The 21,461-nt window shown below is 35.9% G+C and overlaps 1 protein-coding gene across 1 annotated transcript in view; it reads left to right on the plus strand.

Moving 5' to 3' along the window:
* Positions 1-19,826, plus strand: part of LOC138694392 (long-chain fatty acid transport protein 1-like) — a 187,844-nt gene extending 168,018 nt beyond the window's left edge. Inside the window, exons 8-11 of the mRNA XM_069818081.1 lie at positions 952-1,089; positions 6,336-6,402; positions 6,608-6,698; positions 19,234-19,826. Of these exons, the coding sequence (XP_069674182.1) occupies positions 952-1,089; positions 6,336-6,402; positions 6,608-6,698; positions 19,234-19,539 (602 nt within the window). The 3' untranslated portion in view covers positions 19,540-19,826. The remainder of the gene's footprint in view (positions 1-951; positions 1,090-6,335; positions 6,403-6,607; positions 6,699-19,233) is intronic.
* The last annotated feature ends 1,635 nt before the right edge of the window (positions 19,827-21,461 follow it).

Consider the following 21,461-nt stretch of genomic DNA (forward strand, 5'->3'; position numbering starts at 1 on the left):
TATTCCTTCTTCGCCCACTCCTTACAGCACATCTTCATTTCTTATTGTGTCCATTTAACAAGCAGAGAGAGAGAGAGAGGGGGGGGATGGGGAGAGGAGAAGATATTTTGTGTTTGTGTGTTATGTTATTACAGATAGAAAATTGTCTGAAAATGGCACCCATATTATCTAAACTTAAGGGAAATGCATCTAGCCAGACAAGGGAAATAGTATACAATGTTTTGAATTTTATGAATTGAGAGGCAAAAAATTGGAAATTAACTATGCCTCTAAAAAAATGCAGGAAAGAGCAGCATGTGCTATGGGTGAAGGAGAAAAACTGATGGCCACTTGAACAACTCCATTTATCCAACTGTACTGTAACAGAACCTGACAGTTTCGATGTACTGTATGTGTTGCCAGAAGAGTACAGGTAGTAGGTAAATAACTTTTATAAAACTGGGAAGTATGTTTTCATTGTGGAAATAATTCCAGAAAAACTAGAGAAAGAGGTCAATTTCAAGGGTATTCTATTTATTGTATCACATATCTGTTGAAATATTGAAAGTTAATTCCTACTTTCCCTCGCATTCTAAATATTTAAAATTTTTTGTATGAGAGTTTAAAACAATCTTTTTTCTATTGTAATCGAAGGTTCATAAGTAAACAGAAAGAAGAAGACTATGAACACGAGAACGAACAGGATAAGAAAGAAAAATAATAGATTAGGGTAAGAATGAGAAGAGGAAGTAGGTTTACATATAAAAATTTCTCAATATTGTATACCGGTACTCTTAAAAAGTATCACCTTAACTTCAAGGAATTGAGTAGATCTATATAGGCTAAGTTAAGACATATAGCAAAATTAAAATGTACACCATACTTCTGAAACATAATTTTTGATATACCGGTACCAGTAATTTTCACTTGAACTCCTATTAATCTAAATAATTCAATTTCTTTTAATTTCAGGTGAACCAGGAATGTTTGTAGGCCTCATATCTTCTTCCAATGCAATTCGAGATTATCACGGTTATGTGGATAAAAAAGCATCATCAAAGAAAGTTCTTCATGATGTTTTTGGAAAAGGTGATAAAGCTTTCTTATCAGGTGAGTGAAAAAATGGATGTAGAATTGTAGCATATTCGATACCATCAATTTTTGTTCAAATTTCTCTAAAATAAGTTTTTCTTTTACATAAAATTTTAAAGAAGGCTGTATATGGTAGCATATGTGCATATCATACATACATATCAAGCATGGGATAAAGTTATCTTTTATTCTTCTATCCCCCTAATTACTTTTTAAGTGTACTGACTAAATTAATCGAGTAGTCTTGTTTCGAATATGATTCAGGTGTGTGAATATTGTATTTATAAAACAAATTTCTAAATTTAAAGAAATTTTAGTCCCACGCCATGGGAAATTTTAGTCCCACGCCATGGTTTCTAAGGCATCATGTCTAACACTTGCGTGCTGGTTCGACTTCTCATGGAGTAAAAAATTTTCTCATGAAATTTCGCCCAGGTATGGGACCGTGCCCACTCAACATTGTGATGCATTTGGGGAGCTATGATAGGTAGCTGGTTACGACAACAAGCTATAACGGCTGGGGGATCATTGTGCTAACCACACCAATACCTCCATTCTTATTGGATGATCGTTCACCTCTACGGAAGCATGTGGACGTGAGGCCAATAGTCGACTGGTTGGCTCGTTAGTAACAGTTATATATCACTTCTATTAAATGGGACGACTTAGTAACTGAATATGTTCATTAAAATGGCCACAAGATTTGGCACCACTGAGTGAAATGATTAAGTGGTAAATAAATAATAGACACAATATAATATCAATAAGCATTCCCCACAATAAACTATAGACAATCGTAATACGGCCTAGAAGTTACAACAACTGTAAATAAATACAGGTAAAAAGAAAGATTTTGCACCATATTTTAAAAGTACTTCATTAACCTTCGAACTTTTAAATTCAAGGTCTCAAAATAGTTTCGAAATTTGAGTTTTTGTTGGTGTACTAAAGGAGAAGTTTTATGAAAATATTTTAATGACATAGTAAGTTATGTGTATTATGTATAAAGGAACTGAGCTGTATCAGTTATTATAAATTGATGCAGAATGTAGCCTACATATTCGTCCCAAGACAAAAAAAATAAGTATATTCAGTAATTAGTAATACAAAACCAACTGTAGGCGAGGTACTTAACATAATTAGATTGTGTAATACCTAGTAGGCTATGTTGAAAATGAGATTATTTTAGTTAACAACTACCAGTATTTCATTGTGAACAAATATAATATTCCTATATGCTGTATTTTAATTTTATATGTAGGTAATGTTTCAGTAAAACAAGTCTTGTTAGAAACAGAAAGTATTGTGAAGATTTAAGATGCATTGCAAATTTATGAAGAAATGAGATGAAAGAATGTATTCATGTTTGATAATAACCACTAATTACTATAATCAGCTTTCTTATAATTATCACTTGAGAAATTTAACTTAACATGTTATAGGTAAGATTAATTAATAGCATATTATCAATTGAATTCGAAACATTAAGGGCGTGTTCATTTGAAAATTTAACAAGTGATTCAATTTTTTGCCATAAATAAATTAATATAACACAGATACATATTTGTCTCTTAAAGGATAGAAGTTTACTACATAGGTATGTATGCCATAAAGCAGTAAGTCATCAACTCAGGTGCTCTTTCGAAGCAGTAAGGGCACCCGCGAGCAAGCAAGCCAGTTGTGTGCAAGATTCCAAAGATATTGGAGGGATAGAAGGAGACACTTGTAACCTCTATGAAAATTACTATAACAGATTGATCATTGTAAAATTATATTTATTTATTTTGCCAAACAACAGGAATAAATCCCTCTAATTTCTTTGGATCCGCTCTCTCAAACTGCTTGGGTGCAGTGGAAAGTGCTCTTGCACAAAGAGCACGGGTTGCTGCTCACTGCCATAAAGGTTCTTCAGAATCAGGAAGGCTGAGTTCCCATGATTTCTGAATCTCAGTATGAAATACAGGTATCAATACGTTACTATTCTCACTTTCCAGCCATCTTTATCCCTATAGGAGAACTGTGGTCCTCCCTACCAGTATTCATTTAGCCTACTACAAAAATGAGTGAATGCCATAGTCGTTGCTTAGAATCAATATTGAATCCGCACCACTCCAGTCTTTACGGACTCTGCCCAAAACAAAGTAGAGGCATTAACTTCATAACAACGAAAAATTATCTTCAACAGATGAATAAAAAACTTACAAGGGGACTGCCCCACTTTGATGTCAGATTCGGGTCAAGATAATTTTGGGTGAAAGTATGATCAAATTCATAACTACAGAGTTGTTAAATGTGTGCGCACAGGTAGGAACGGGCAGGAGATCATGGCATTGGTGGGCTGGCTAGCAGGCGTCATACTGGCACTGATTGTGGGCGCGAGTACATATTTCAGTCAGTGGTTGACACTCACTTTTATAATACAACAAAACATATTCAATAATGTGTACTTACAATGCTCACAGTCGATGCTGAAAATGTCCTCCATCTGCTACAACACACATCTGACATCTTATGAAAGGATGGACAACATTTTGAAGTTCCATAGCAGTGATGGTTTCGATTTTCTCTCTTATGTAGCGTTTCAGGTCATCAATGGAATGAGGATTTTTCCTGTACACCCTAACTTTCAGTGTTCCCCACAAATAAAAGTCGCAGGATGTCAGATCAGGGCTTTGTGGGGGCCACAATTCTTACTTACGATTCTTTCACCACCACCACCACCAAAAATACGACGCAGTTCCGTCATTGAAACTGCATCTGTGTGAGGAGTAACGGAATCTTGCTGAAAATAACTGGTCATAGGTTCAGCATATGTAAGTTTTTCAAAGAAGGGGTCAAGAATTTGACTGACATACTGCTGACTGTTAATTATATCCTCATGAAAAATTGGGCCAATAATACGTCCATTAACTGCACACCACACCCCAATTCTCTCACCATGTAAAGGGGTTTCAAGGACTACATCAGGTTTGTGGTCACTCTAATACCGGTAATTTTGTGAATGCATGCGTCCATTTAAATAAAACCACGCCTCATCACTCAAAAAATGCATTTTGCATCCAGTTCCCCAGAGTTTACCTTTTCTAATACCCAGTTACAAAATCCCAGTTTCTTATTCGGATCTGACTGATGTAATGCGTGCACAACTGGAATTTTGTATGGCTTCAGTTTCAATAATTTTGTTGCTATTCGTGCAGACGACACAGATACTCCTGTTTCCTGTGATAAATGTTTTAGAGATTTTTGGGGGATATGTTCAAATTATGATGCAATATAAACCTAGAGGACATCGTCGACCAGGAAGACCGTTAAGAAGACTGCTAGATGGGGCCGAAACAGGTCTACAGAGGCCTAATTCGTGAAGGATGATGATGATGATGATGTTCAAATCTCTAGCCAATCTGATCTAATTTGTTTTCTGTAAGAACACGACATTGTTGACTTTTTTATTCCTTGTGGAGCCTGTTTCTTTGAATCTTTTAGCTTGTCTCTTAATTGTACTGGCATTAGGCACAGGCCTTCCTGGAAATTTTACTCGAAATTTACGTCGTGTTTCAGAACACGTTCACACAATGAGAATTGGTGTCTAGGCATGGCACAAATCACAATAATCACAATCACTAAACTTACAACACTAACTTCTCCACTTTGCAAATGTACATCTGTGCACGTGACAAGCTACTCGCGAACTAAAGATAACAGAGACAGTGGATGGGAGCAGTGTAGTATGATGGGTCCGCTAGCCACCCAGCCAATGCTGTGATCGCCTGCCCGTTACTACCTGCATGCACACATTTAACAATTCTGAACATATCAGTGATTAATTGTAAACTTAGTGTATTGGCACTTTGTATCCAGTGCGCTATGTTTACAATTAATCATTGATAAGTAGTAATGTGAATCATCTGAAGAAATACTTAGTGTCAATGCAATGTAATACGATGCAATATAAGATGGAAATTTATTCTTGTAACCATTAATTTTCGCACGTATTGCAAAATGATATAACCTTAGGAAGTTACGAATATGTGTATTAAAATAAAAACTTAAAAACTGATAAAAGGGAATCGAACCCGAACTTGATGCACTGATTACGCTCGTGTCCAATGCTCTACCACCTAAGCTACTCCGCCACATCATTTCTTGCTGAAGCAATAAGCAGTTACACTACAGTCATTTGACTCGTAATTTTCCAATTTTTTTTTCTCTTGAACTCAGGCCTATGTGAAAAAAGCCAAGACACATGTCTTATGGATTTGGCTATACTTTCACCCAAAATTTTCCCGTCCCGAATCTTGACAACAAAGTGGGGCGGTCTCCTTGTTAATAGCTTATATATGACTCGTTCAGAATTTTATAAGTGGTCACTTTTAGCATTTTGAATTTACAGATTGATTTATCGTAAGGGAAACGTATCTCTTAGTCAATGCAGATAATGTATCCACATTTTTAATATGCAATTTGTTTAAAAATATAAATTACAATGAAGAGCTAATAAAATTTAATTAGCTGTACATTCAATCATTTTCCTAATGTAAAATGAAATCTGTTTTGTTCCTTTGTCAGCTTTAAATATTTATTGAATAATAATTCAGCCTGATCACCCTCCCCCCATTATCTCCTGGCTTAGTTGCCTTATTGGTGTCACTTTTGATGTTCAAACCTGTCTTCGGACAGTTGACTAAACAACAATAATAATTCAGTGTCAATTCTTTTGATTAAAGTTTACTTTTAAAGACTGTTGGCCAAATTCCAGAAATTTAAATTGTATTGATGCTCAAGTTTGCATAGAATCCATGTCGTTATTCTCCATAATGTTTTGAAAAATGTGATCATGAAAAATTTCATATTCAACAAAATATGGACGCTCATATAACACAAAAATGGAATCTCTTTATGAAGCAAATTTAAGAGAGTGTGAAGTCACTTTTGCGTTTATACCACAAAAATGGTGCATTTCGTAGTGTATTCAATACCATTGGAAATAGATTAATTGATGATAAAAGTACAACATAAATAAATTTTTTGTTTTTGTTTTTTTTTTTTTTAATTTATTTTTTTATTTAAACTATCGCGAAATATCACTCACTACCTTTAAACATTATGTAACTATTCAGTACTTATTATCATTTTATAGAAAACGAATTCGTGCAAAATTTTCCCTCAATCAACCTATTTAACGCAATCATTAAAGGTTAAAAATGATAGCTACAATGCTATTGAAAATATAATATTGTGTTTATAATGTATTCATATTTTTTTAGGTGATATTTTAGTAATGGACAAATATGGATACCTCTACTTCAAGGACAGAACAGGCGACACTTTTCGGTAAGTTCTTAGTACCAGAAATGAGTATCTTGTGTAAAACTATAAGACAGTACAATAATTAACTACTATCATTTTGCTCTTTGGCCGTCATGTCTAATCACGTGATCAGTAAGAAATAAGTTCCGGTAAGGTAAACAGTTTGCTACAGACTCACATAGGTATGCCAATTTTTTAGTAAAATATATTTGGTTTGTACGTTTAACAGGTGGAAAGGTGAAAATGTTGCAACTGCTGAAGTAGAATCTGTAATCATAAACGTCATTGGACTCAAAGATGCAGCAGTTTATGGAGTTCAAGTAAGTATGTCTTAAAGAAAAGATGCTTCTTATACTATAATTTCATTATGATAACCATTTAAATTGTCTTATTTCTTAAATTCTACATTTATGTCTGCGTATTTCTACAAATTTGTACGTATGTGAAACGTTCTACATTACACTGTTGGTATACAGAGGAAGTAGGGGGAGGGGGGAAATAATCCCCATAAAGGATCTTAAATAAGTTAACTTTGAAAAAATTAACTTAATTTATCAAGTAATATTTACTCTTCTAATCTTAGATATCATCCATTTTTTTTAAATAATCAGCAAAAGGATCGTTTTTACCCAGTTCACGAAAATAAAGAAGAATGATTGCAAAATTAAATTATTATTTTCTACAATGAAATATCCAGTAATAAATTTTCAGATATTTCAATGAAATAAATCACTTTGATGGCTCAAGAACAAGATCTGTATACCTATATTCACTCCCATCTCACCTTAAACTAGACTTAACCTTTTCATAATCCTTTCCAATTTGGTCTGATGGAGCTGAACTCGGTTACTGGTGGCCTAGAATACAACATTAGGAATGACTTGAGAAGTGACGAGCATCCATTGCTTGTTCGAGGCTCCTAATCAGATCCCATCCCCAGCCCATTTTAAGCCAGAACCACCACCCTTAACTCCTGTCCCCGTAACTTCCCTCATCCTATTTGAGCTGACAGAGCTGAATTCAAGTCTCTGGCGACCTGAAATACAGCATTGGAAGTGACTTGTGAAGTGATAAGCATATATTGCCTGTTTGAGTCTCAGTATCAGGACCCAACCCCAGCTTCTCTTATGCCAGAACCACTCCAATATCCTGTCTCGTTGTGAAATACAATTGAGGCTATTACGAATCAGAAGAATACCCCTACTTCCCGACATTAAACCCTCAGGGCCAATGAGGCCATAATTTATTAGAATCGTCTCACAGGCAAATAACTAGTCTACTAAACTGAGACAACTCATCTTGCCTGTAGTTTTCTGTGATTTTTCTAAGGCTCTGAGACAAATGTCGGGATGATGAACATTTAAAGAAATGGGCCACGGACCAACATCTCTCCCTCACACACAAATTTCGCCATTTTCCAAATTAAAGCCTTCTGAAATCGTAACCTTGCTTTTAGCATGTTGGTTTCGGTACTCTAGAGTGAGTTTACTCTAGTGTCACTTGCACAGTGCAAAGGCTCGGAACGCTTTTCTTGAGAGGACTATGGTGCCCCCCTCTCCAATCTCTGCCCAGGCTTTTAACATCTTCAGCGATCACCCTATTCCTATTCTGTCGTGCTTCTTCCCCCACTTCATGTAATAGATATTAGACTACGTCCATTTTTGGCTTTTTTCTTCAAAATTGTCTAATATTTCTTCATATGGAATGGTGAAAATCGGATTAAGACAAGTTTCCAATAAGCTTGGAGCTCAAATAGATACTTCTTCTCAGCCCCAATTTCGATTTGTAAAAACACGTTTTCGCATATCTTTTTAATGTTTCTCCCTCCCTTTCATTTATACCACAATACTTTGGAGTGATCGAGTTGAGTCTTAATATCATTCTAAAGTGGGCATTCCCAATGTGAGCTGTTTGTATTTTAAAGGAAAAGTGGGATATTGTACTGCACCAAATTGTAAGAATAAATCAACTGACGGGGTTAGAATATTTTGTTTTCCAAGACACAAGCAGAGGAGAGCAGAATGGGTACAAAAATGATGATGACGGTGAAGATGACTGAACGCTATAGAAGGTGAGGACTTCTCAGAAGATTTTAAAGACATGTTTGTCCTTCCTGACAATTGCTTATAGTCAGTGCTGTAGTTGGAAACAAATTTTAGGGGATACTGTTGAAATCTCCTTAGTCAGACTAGAATGTATGGACTCGTACTGCACTTTTCCAAAGTTACTTCTTCGCCATGCATCCCTCTCTGCAGACCTCTTTCCAGATCGCAGCCACAATTGCATATAAGGCAAAAAATTAAATGCTGACACTGGTAGCTCAACACTTTTTAGGAACAAAAGCCTAGGAAATCTCTTACTGGAAGAGTATTCCTTTTCTTAGTGCAGATATAGTTCATTACAGTACCTAATGCTCATTCACATTCTTTAGTTGAAATTGGAATAGAATCTATAACATGTAACTGGACTCAAGATTCATGAACGCATGAAAAGTAACAATTTCCCTCTCCTAGAAAACTGTTAGCATTACGCCTGAGTGAGTTTTAAAATTAGCGAATGAGTGCAGCAGAATTCTTGAGGAGCCACATCATAAAATTAGTGTTACGGGATATTAGTGTTATTAAATGCCTACACAAGTTTTGAAATTAGCGAATCAGTATACAGATTTATTGAGGTACCATGCCATAAAGTTAGTGTTAACTTGTAGAGTAGAAATACCACAGTGTTATGCAAGCTTGAAACTAACAAATCACGACTACTCCTGAAGTGCCAGACCATGGTTTTCGATAAAACAACGAATGGACAAGCATTTAAGCAAAGGATACGAGATGCCAGCCGCTACTTTTATGCCAGATATCAAAATCAAAATGTTTTTCGAATAGCTAACATCCTCCATTTCAAAGTATATGAAAGATTATTTAAACATACTTAATATGTTTTCCAGTCTATATTTTTTCGAAATATATATTATATGTCTTTCTCGTATTAAATTCTATTGTACCTGGTTAACATGTTTCGGCCTGTTATGGGCCTTCTTCAGAACTGGTTGTTGCTGGTCTTGGCGCCTTTTGTTTTGTTTCCTGTGTGGGTGTGTTTGTGTAGTGTAGTGTGGAGTCAAAGAATGTGTGTGTTCTGAAATTGAGTTGTGTGTTGAGAATTTCATTTGGCTGTGTTTTTGTGTGTCTGTATATTTCGTATTGTTCTAGTGTGTTTAGTTTCTGGCTTTTTGGTTGGATGTGTAGAATTTTCATGTCTGTGTTGATGTCTCTGTAGGTGTGGTTAGCATTTGTGATGTGTTCTGCATATGTGGATCTGTTTTGTAATTTTGTTATGGCTGTGATGTAAACACACATTCAAAGTCTACAGAAAACCCACAACAACAACAACAACAACACACATACACAACACATCCAACCACCCAACACAACACAAACATGCTGCATTCCGAACAATGGTACACAGACTACTCAACATACCAATGAACCAACATGATTACAAAGAAGAGCTAAACACAATCAAATACATAGTACAAGAAAACGGATACAACCCCAACATAATAGACAACACAATACGAAAGACAAAACATAATCACAAAAAACATAAGAATACAACACGAACACAAGAACACAAAAAATACATCACACTAACATACGAAAACAAAAACACACACAAGATTGCAACCTCATTCAAGAAATTAAATTACAACATCGCATACAGAACAAATAATACGGTACTCTACAAAACCATCTCAACACACAAACAATACAAACAAACAAATACAACCACACAGGCGTATACAAACTCAAATGTAACACCTGCAATAACTTCTACATAGGACAGACAGGCAGACCATTTCAAACACATCACAGCCATAAGAAAATTACAAAACACATCCACATATGCAGAACACGTCACAAATGCTAACCACACCTACAGAGACATCAACGTAGACATGGAAATTCTACACATCCAACCAAAAAGCCAGAAACTAAACACACTAGAACAATACGAAATATACAGACACACAAAAACACATCCAAATGAAATTCTCAACACACAACTCAATTTCAGAACACGCACACTCTTTCACTCTACACTACACCACATAAACACACCACCACAGGAAACAAAACAAAAGGCGCCAAGATCAGTAACAACCAGTTCTGAAGAAGGCCCATAACAGGCTGAAACATGTTAACTAGGTACGATAGAATTTAACACGAGAAAGACATATATACATATTCCGAAGTGATATAGTGTTAAAAGTTGTGTAATCAAGATGTACTATTTTTTGTCGGTATGATAACAGCGAGTTTTTATTTAAGATGGTATGGCATACCAGTCCAACTACAGCACTGCTTATAGTTAGGTATTGATGTTAATACAGATCTCTTACTTTTTCTGTTTGCCTTTCTGTGTGTGATACCGGTAATGAGTTTCAGCAGTGGAGGAATGTTGTAAGGACCAAGTCTCTTATTCTCTTCTCTTTCTTTCTCTGTCGGTGAGCTTCCTCAACTCGACACATCATTGGATAATGAGCCACTGGTCTCCCATTCTTCGTTCTCTGATTCACTTAATGGTGTCAGTTAAGTAATGTGTGTTCTAGTTTCTTTTGCTTGATAGTGCTGAAGTTGGCATCTGAATATTCTGCAGATCCACCATTCAAAGGCTCGTTTGTGACTTCACCCAGTAGAAAGTCCATGACTGTTGTTCTTGACATCTAGGGTAACTGCTCAGCAGATTTATTGTTCAGAGGCAGATCCATGACCTCAGCAGGAAGAGACATCAAATCTGGAAAGATATTTGGGTTTACAGGATACAGGCAGTTTTCTCGAATCCCGAAAGAATGTTGTTATACATACAGTAAAATCCCTCGTATCTAGCACCCAAATAACCAGCAATACCAAAACAACGGCACTTTTGGCTAGGTAAAAAAAATGGTCATTCATGTGAAAGAGAAGAGTCTGATGAAGATGTGAGTGGTTTTCGTACAGACCTGCAGAACTGTAGCTCTTGAGAGCGACTGCTTTCCTCCCCTTTCTTACCCCACCCACCTTTTCTACCTGTGCGGTCACAGCGTTCTAGTTATGCTCAACTGCATCAACATTCATTCTTATGGCGGAAGTCTATCATCCCCAATAGAAGTGGAGTGAGGCTGACGTCATATTTCCCCTACTTGCGAGTTCTGCAGGCCTGTTTTCGTAGATCTCACATGCCGCATATTGTGTTTACTCTTTACACAGTTCATGCATGAAAACATAGACAAAAAACCTATATGTCCCTGGAGTAGAGGGTAGCATCGGTAATCTGTCACTTGGATCTTGCAAACAATGCGCAGAGATGATACCTTTCAATTTAACATTTGAACTCGCCCGTTTTGAAGGGGTGTTGGATGAGTCTAAATACGAAAGTGTGAAATTCTCTGTTCCTACAGCGCATAAAAATTTCATTCGAGTGATGGATAGTATCATGGCTATTACCACTAAGCACTGCTGTTTCACAATGGATTCCGTGAAACACAAGCAAAATGTTCTTACGCACAAATCATCTAGCGCTATTTCATAGTATAGTTGCGACGTTGGCTACACTGTTCTTCACGTCACATGGCTCACATGACCGCTATTTAAAATTGTCTTAAGTTTACGAAAACTTTTAGTATTTTTTACGCTATTATGCATTACTGTATTACAATAATATGAACTGATGATTGTACATTACCGGATTCAGTACTAAAGATAAACATTGTACATATTTCAAAATTTTATTTTTAATTGTCTATATGAAAATTACCGGTACTAAATTTCAACATGGAAAAAAGTTTGTGCAGTACAGTATGTTTTTACATAATCTATAAACATATTTTCCAATTATCCGGCAAAATCAATTATCCAGCATTGACTTTGCCCCACAGTTGCCGGATACGAGGAATTTTACTGTATTAGCTTTTTGTAGGCATGTCCAAAAAAAAAAAAAAAGCGACACTTAAGCTTACTATAGTCACACGAGACAACTCGGACAGTTGTGCAGCCATTTTCAACTCTCTGCATTGTAATATTTTTTAAGAGGCCGAAACATGCACACGGCAAGTGGCTGAAAGCAATGCATTGTGTGAGGTGGGGAAACAGGTCATAATAATTACATTGTCTCTATAAAATGCACAGCATCGATAGTCTTAATGGCTCGCATGTTCATCGACCAAAAGAACTTTTCTTTCTGATGTAGACTTCACGTGGTTGTGAAAATTTTGCAGCTTCTTTACAAACAATTCAGAATTAATCCATCCTTTTGGTTGCCCCCCTGGTGGTGGCCCATCTGAGAGCTCAGGAGTCATGTGTACTTTCGGAAACACGATCCTTATAGTGATAGTACTTACACCCACAATTGCCATCACATCGGTACCTCGTTCTGCAATTACTGTGACCCCAACTCGCTTTTCATCCTTCTTAGCTTACAAATATTTTTTTCGTGAGCCCAAAAAATTGAACTTCCACTTGAAGTAAATATTTCACAAGCTCATCTTCAAATTCCTTATTCAAAAAAGCTTGTTCTCTTCGTCCAGATACCCTTTGTATGATCTAAAACATTTATATTTGTTCCTCTCACTCTATTTCAGTGCCATAACTGGAATATTAATTTTATGCTCTAACTGTAGTTTTCATTGTGCCACATTCTGAACCAGTTTGATAGTTACTGATAATATGCTTTTCTCAGTCTAATATTTGCGATTAGTCTTCCTAATATAGTTTCTTACCATTTTCTAAAATATAATCTTAATCAAAATAAAATCTTTCTATTATGCAAAATTAATCAATTGAGGTAAAATGGTTCCATTATCATATTGCTTCAAGTAGAAGGAACCACTTTCACCCAGAGAATATACATAGAGCAAAATTAACCTTAGTACTACTGAATAATTTCAAGGGAAAAATTGTTCCGGGCCCGGATATCGATCCCGGGACCTCTGGTTGAACGTACCAGCGCTCTTTCCAACTGAGCTACCCAGGAACTCCACCCGACACCGTCTCAACTTTTCCCTTTATATCCATACAACTCGCGTGGGCTGACGAAATGCCAGAGACCCACATCGAGTGCACACAAACTCTGTGTGACTTGGAATTCTGGTTTTCTGTTAACGTACACAGTGACGTATATATTATGCAAATCTAGTCTTTCAAGTAAGGCTCCCTGTAAAGCAGGTTTGAATAATTTCAAGGGAAAAATTGTTCCGGGGCCGGGAAATTATTCAAACCTGCTTTACAGGGAGCCTTACCTGAAAGACTAGATTTGCATAATATATACGTCACTGTGTACGTTAACAGAAAATCACAATTCCAAGTCACACAGAGTTTGTGTGCACTCGATGTGGGTCTCTGGCATTTCGTCAGCCCACGCGAGTTGTGTGGATATAAAGGGAAAAGTTGAGACGGTGTCGGGTGGAGTTCCCGGATAGCTCAGTTGGAAAGAGCGCTGGTACGTTCAACCAGAGGTCCCGGGATCGATACCCGGCCCCGGAACAATTTTTCCCTTGAAATTATTCAAACCTGCTTTACAGGGAGCCTTACCTGAAAGACTAGATTTGCTTAGTACTACTGTATATTACTGATTTTTCCCCCATTGTACTTACACAATATTTTCCCAGGCTGTAGACCTTATTCGTGAATATAAAATATAAATATTAACTTTTATATTTTATGGAAAAAATAATTTGTTCATTCATAGTGTTCTGCCCAAGCGCAGGTCTTTCACTGCAAACCCAGCCTTCTCTAATATTTCTTATTTTCTGCCTTCCCCTTTGTCTCCTCATATGATCCATATATCTTAATGTCGTCTATCATCTGAAATCTTCTTCTGCCCTGAACTCTTGTCCCATTCACCATTCCTTTCAGTACATCTTTCAGTAGGCAGTTTCTTCTCAACCAATGACCCAACCAATTTCTCACTCACTCACTCACTCACTCACTCACTCACTCTTGCCAACACAGCTTCATTTCTTATTCTGTCTGTCACTTCACATGTTCCATTCTTTTCCATAACCATATCTCAATGTTTCCAGTCGCTTTTCTTCACGTCTTCGTAATGTCCATGTTTCTGACCCATACAATGCCACACTCCATAGAAAGTACTTCACTAGTCTCTTCCGTAGTTCTTTTTCCAGAGGTCCGCAGAAGATGCTCCTTTATCTATTGAAAGCTTCCTTGGCCATTGCTATTCTTGTTTTGACTTCCTGGCAGCAGCCCAAAAATAGAATAAGTATCTACTTATGCAAAGAATTCTATTGCACACTTATTAAATACAAGACACTATTACAAATTCGCGGGAAGCCATCAGTATCAGCAACGCTATATTACAGAAAACAAAGTCCACCAAATTTAAAAACTTCTCAGTTCCATTGGTGGACGATTTTCCCCGAGGGATCATATTCCACCAATCTCCCTACATCTCGGAAAATAAAATACCTTTACAAGTAATAACTACCTATGTCAATAAGTATGGTGTCCCTTTATAGACTAACTTAGTAACTTTCCACACATTCATTTAATTTCTAACAGACATGGCTCCGATGCACTGCTTAAATTACATTCTGAGAAATATTTATTTGCTATTAGAGTCGATGGTAATTCAGAAGGTGGTAGTCTGCTAGCGTTTGCGTCGAGAGAGACAGATAGAGAGAGCAAGGCAGCGTACAACATTGCCACATCGTACTTCAAGAGCACGTGCAATACAAATAGCGCAGGAGAGAATTCAAATTATCAAAAGACAATAATGGTCTTAGCGGTTGATTAATGTAAGCATGACACCAAACGAAAACCCTTTCCTTCACTAACAATATTCTTTGCACGGTTCTCAATCCCACACCACATGCTTCTGCAGTAGTTTCTTGCACGTTGGCAACATTCAGCCAGGATCAAGATGGCCGGCAGCGTTCTGCTCGTCAACGTTTTTAAAATAATTATACACCTTAAACACTATTTTCCACACCTGCCTGTGCAATACTTGTCTTTTTACAGTCTCTTCTTCCATTTATTTATCTTACACACACACACACACACACACAAACACACACACAGTAAATGTTAGTTTTACTTATTCAATATATCGAAACACTCACACGTGAACACAAACGAACTCGGGAAGTACTTGTTACAAACTGATTCCGATTGGTTCTACTGTACAAGCTTGTGATGTCACATACCAGAAATGCTACAGCGCATATAGCAGCCGACCGACTTCCAAACTGCCGTCTAGTCTAGTAACCTTGTTCTTTATATACAGTACTGTACCTAAACAAAATTTTTAAAATGTTACACAGATATTTATAGCGTGAAATGCCTGCCATTAAACACTGCTGGTTAATTTTAAATTTATCACTTTAATAGAAAAATAAAAGAGTAAAAAATAATCTCTTTGTTCAATTATACTGGTACATACAGCATGTCTTAAAACGTTATTTCTTGAATTATCGTAAACTATCAAAAAATTAAGTCCCTGCTATTACTCTCTGTCTAATAAACCTGATTTTAATTAAAACAATATGTAATCTCTTCTAGTTCAGACTAATTTACTTCACTTTACTATTAAAACAATTACATTGTAACATTACATTTTCATAGTTCTGTTTCCATCGACTTCTATTTGGAGTGCATACCAATATGATAGTATTAGTAGGACTAAGATTCAGAGGATGACGCAAACCATGTCGAAACTAGTCAGTCAGGTAGCATACCACCAAAATGTACAATATTAACACAGTTAGGTAGTTATTACTTGTTCAATAACTTAACAGTTCATCAATTATTAGCAGGCAGCGCATTTGTGTCCCCAAACTTACAGCGGATCAAGTAGTTTCTTCTGGTACATCTGTTACGTCACGTAAATACAGCAGGGTAAAATTGCAAACAGGTAACTTACGCATAGACCATGAATCATAGTACAATCACAGTCTAGTATATACAGTCACGAAGCTTCAGTTGTGAGGGTGCTAGGAACAATAGATTGTGCCAGTACTATTTCGAATTGTCTGTAATGAGGCGATAGTAGTGATCCTAGTAGTTAGCAACTATCTATGGATTCATATTTACTACATATTGAGCTTCGTGACTATATACTAGACTGTGGTATACAATACAGACGCTCCATCATTAATGATGTTTATGTAAAACACCAAGTTACGACTACATTGTGATCTGATTCTAATACTAAGTTGAATTTCCATTCAGACTTTTGTGTTAGTATTATTTTAATTTATCAATCTATGTTATATTGTGTTTAATTTTGATTTGTATTCTTTTAAATAATTTTCTAAGTGGATTCGTTTCTGAACACAAGTTTGTCTCATTCCAATACAGTGTCGTTAGAGCCTAAATTAATTTAACTTAATTTGTAAACTATACAATATTTATTTCTTCTTTAATTTCTTTCTTTCAAAAGAATACCTCTAGCAAGATCTATGTTACAGTTGATTATATTCGAATTTTGGAAGGACTATTTCAGCATAAGAAATGGAAACATACTATGATTCATGTGAAATGATGATCTGTGCTGTGATGTTATGTATTATAAATATGCTCCTGTAATGTCATGTGACGTAGAAAGAACAGTCCCTCAGTTTAAACAAATTTTATTGACGTTCGTAAAACATTTGCATTTCATAACTTAAGAATGTATGTTTTCGTTCACTGCAACTTGTATAGGTTTTGATAAATGAATTATTTATATATATATATATACTGTGTAAAATATTGTGACTTTTATTTCCACTTTAACCACTACACACCTGACAACAATGCGACTTTTATTCTTAATAATTCACCCTACAACAATGGGTATTCCACTCAACACAGCAACACAAAAGTTGTTATTGCACTCCACACGATGATAATGACAATGCACGATGTGTATTATTGAGAAGAACAACAATGTACTCCTAATTTGAATTAAATTAATGTTCACAATGCACTATGTGCAGAACAAAACTGTCAGTTCTCAGTTCACAGTTCGCTTGCCTTGCCTTCTAGCTCACTGTTCAAGTTCACTGCACGTCGAACTCAAGTCTTTCAGACTGTCGCACTCGCCTGGTGGACGCTGCCACAGTTATGCACTCACTCACTTACTCAAGTTCGCTGCACGTCGAATTCCAATTTTCCGGATGCTGTTCCACTGCACATCGAACCCCGGTCTTCCAGATGCTCTCGAAGGCTGGCTTCCTTGCTCGCTCGAAGACTCACTTGTAGACTTGAAGACTCAAGACTGATTGTTCTGAAGACTGAAGACTGTCTGTCACTAGCACTTTTATTTATTACACCATAACTCCTGGAATCTTCGATTCGCGTGGCTTACAGAATCTTCGAGAGAGAGAGATCCACTTCTCGATGCTTCCTCACTTCTGCCCAATCATAGTAGCTTTTCTCCCCTCTTCTTCCGTACCGTGGCTAGCATCAGGGGTTCGTGTTTCTGTTTCCTCGCGTCTTCCTTCTCGCTAGATGTGCGCGCAACTTCCTGATGCGACCAGAACATTCCAGATGGGTGCCACAGTATAAATATTGTTAAATTGTATATTGATTTTCGTTATTATAATTGTGTCCCTGTAACGTCATGTAACATAGGAAGAACATTTTCTTAGCTTAAATTTTTTACTGACAGTTATGGTCAGTGCTGTCATGGAGGCAATACAGGGCCATACATCATATGGGAATCTACAACTTTTTAAATTAATCGTATGGGGAAAAGAAAATTTTGTCTGTTCGGAGCCATATGGCATATGGGTGCCTAAGTTTTGTACACGGAGATGTGTACAGATCTTAGATCATCTCTTGCTGCTCCTAATGTATTTTGTTTGATGTTCATAAACAAAAATTGTCCACCTCTGCAGTACTGGAATAGAGAATTATATAAAATAATGGTTGAAAAACAAGAAGTGCTGCAAATACATACTCCGAGATTCATCGAGACAAGTGTTCATCTATGGTAGGCTACATAGTGTATTCTTTAAATCTAGCTTGTTGTACAGTACAATTAAAATATAAAGCGAAAAAATTTCTTTACTTTTTCTTTAATATTAAAAAAAAATCATTAAATGACACTCGAAGAGATAGAGGAGAGTAAAATATATTTCAAGGGAGAGAGCATGGGGTGGAGTGTATGGCCAAGAGAAAAATTACCATGACAGCATTGGTTATGGTAAAAGATATGAATTTCATAATCTCAGAATATGTGTTTTGTTCACCATAACAGAACTGATTTTATTACATGAATTAATTGCATATATTGTATATAGGGTATATAAGTTAATGTGTACTTGTCATGTTTACTATTATGTTGTAAAATATATATTCTATATACTAGTTCAGTATTATTATTTCATTAAATTTTCTGTTATATATAGCACAATATATTGTACAGTGCTAGTTTCGAAGTTTTAGTGCGTTTATGTGGTTAAAAAGTAGCTGGACATACCATTTCAATTTAGTAGCAATCCCACTTACAGTTGTCATGATCCATTATTATTATGTACTGTACTGAACTATACCTTTTGTAGCGTCCTGACATAAGCATTTAGTATCAGAATTTCAACTCTGAACAGCCATGATGTAAGTTACTAAATAACCGATAACTTCTCTAACTTGTTTGGAAACGAAAATGCGTTGCGTGATTATTAGTAATGATGGTAGGGCACTGATGATGACGACGACGACGATGATATATTCATCTGAGTTTAAGACATATTGCTTTAAAGTGAGCAGTTATTCTCTTGGTGGTATAATTTCTCGTATAGTATTGTGGCGAAAGTGCACATAAGTTCATGTAAGAACTATAAAGTTGTAATTTTGATTATAAGAAAAGTTTATTTAATTCCAGGTTCCTGACCAGGAGGGAAGGGCTGGAATGGCTGCTATAGCGGATCCCAACAAATCTCTGGACTTCAAAAATCTTGCTGAATATCTTGACAAAACTCTACCATCATATGCTCGACCAATCTTCATCAGAGTACTGGAAGAAATGGACATGACTGGAACATTCAAGATCAAAAAGAATGAGCTGCAGGAGGATGGATTTGACCCAATCAGGATCAAAGACAAGATTTACTTCCGTTCTGGGAAGGATTACGTTCCGCTAACCTCACAGCTTTATCAGGATATACTGAAAGGAATAGTTAGAATATGAAAACAATAAAACATTGTTACTTTGTTAATGTATGGCAGCAGTTCTTAAAAGAGTGATCAATTAATTAAATAGAAATGTTAGAAATATGCAATTATGAAATGTGAAGGAACATGATGTAACACAATGTAGATGGAATTATATTTTCACTGTGTGATACTTATTGTGATAACTTCGATTTTACTTGTGTAACAATTTTAAAATATTTTAGCATATTCATTCTGAAAGAATGTATAGCAATATTTTGATATTATCACTAATAGTATTGATAAAAGATATTTATACATGCACTTTCATTTCTTTTTTCTTCTTGTGAAAATTCTGATCAATTCTTCTGATGGAGTGAGTCAAGAATAATGTCACGTGTTTAAAAATCTTCGGGTATTCACATGGTGCTAGAAATAAAATGAAATATTTCTCTTAGAAAAGAAAAGAACAATTTTTCTTGCCTCTGAAACTTATTTTTTCTCCACACGTCAGATTTTGATGAATGTTTGTTACAGTTAACCGAATTTAAACACCCAAAAGTGTATGTATGCCTATGTGACATTATTTTTTCATGACAAACGATGAGAAAGAGGATTTAGAAGAGACGTATATATTGTAAAAATAAAACTACTGAAGTGAAGGAAACAAATTGTATGATTCAGTTTCAAACACCGTATCGGAAACAAGTGAAATGCGAATAGAAAAATTTACATATTAAAATAGAACATATATTTATCTGAATGTTAATATTTATCACTAAGCACCTCTTCATATGCACTTCTTAGTTCCCTTAACCCGGGAATGGTTGCTATTATACAGTATCATTTGGATGGTTGCATACCCAGCATTTTGCTGAGACTAGCGCAGCATTGAAATTTTTCCTATTATAATTTTTGGGACACAAACGAAATGTCGAACATAAGTGCGAACATATGTCTTCTTAAGACTTGGGGCTTTCTTTTGATGTATTGCAATATATAGTTTCTTGGAAAATAATGTCCATCCCTGCTTTAACACTTCCCGGCCCTATTTATGTTCAATTGTACAGCATGTTTTTATTTTACTTAGGAAGGGGCAAGTTGCCTGGCGAAATACTTGCATTCAGAGAAATGTTTAGAAACTTTTAAAAGGAAATAATAAACTCGAATAGGATTAGAGTTTCATTGACTTTACGAAGGCATGACAGTAATTATTCAATCATAACTGAGATACTGGTCTGACAAATATTTTATCTACAGAGACTGTCCGACTGAGTGGTTATGTCACAGGGTCATCGAAACGGGGGAAATCACGTGACAGTTATTTACTTAACGAGACCTTTTTCTTCAAATTATTTGAAACAGTTATATAATATTACGTAGAATTCTAATTCCGACAGCAAATATTTTCAACAAAAGCCCTACAGCTCATTCACTAGTCTTTACAGAGGGGGCAGCAGAAACAGGTGGGGGAAACCGAGATGTGACATAATCACTCGGACGGACAATACTGTGTATTGTTCGAAGACAATTCTTCTAGCAGGTACTGGTAGTAGTCAACACTTATAAAAATAAGCTAGAGAGAGGGACAAAATTGCAACCCCTTCCATTTTGAAATGATTGCCATTTGAATTTGATACTTAGCAGAATGCTGATATAGCGATCAGCACTGGGTTAAAATAAAAAGTACAGGATTATAAAGCACAATTTTACATCGAAATGAAGCACAGTTTTGTATAAGAAATCAAAACGTTGTTTTATAGATTAATCTTCCTCCTTTTATTTACTTAATAGCTTACAATGAAAATAATGTTACAATGAGTTTCCACAGTTTTTACAGATATTTTTGGCAATTTATACAGAACCATCTTACTATATTAAAATATTATACGATTACATTTGGACCTGCTGTTTAATTGTTCACAGATGTTTTACTTGCAGTACATATGGTATGTATTA

This window comes from Periplaneta americana, chromosome 2 (assembly GCF_040183065.1).
Source record: "Periplaneta americana isolate PAMFEO1 chromosome 2, P.americana_PAMFEO1_priV1, whole genome shotgun sequence".
Classification (NCBI taxonomy): domain Eukaryota; kingdom Metazoa; phylum Arthropoda; class Insecta; order Blattodea; family Blattidae; genus Periplaneta; species Periplaneta americana.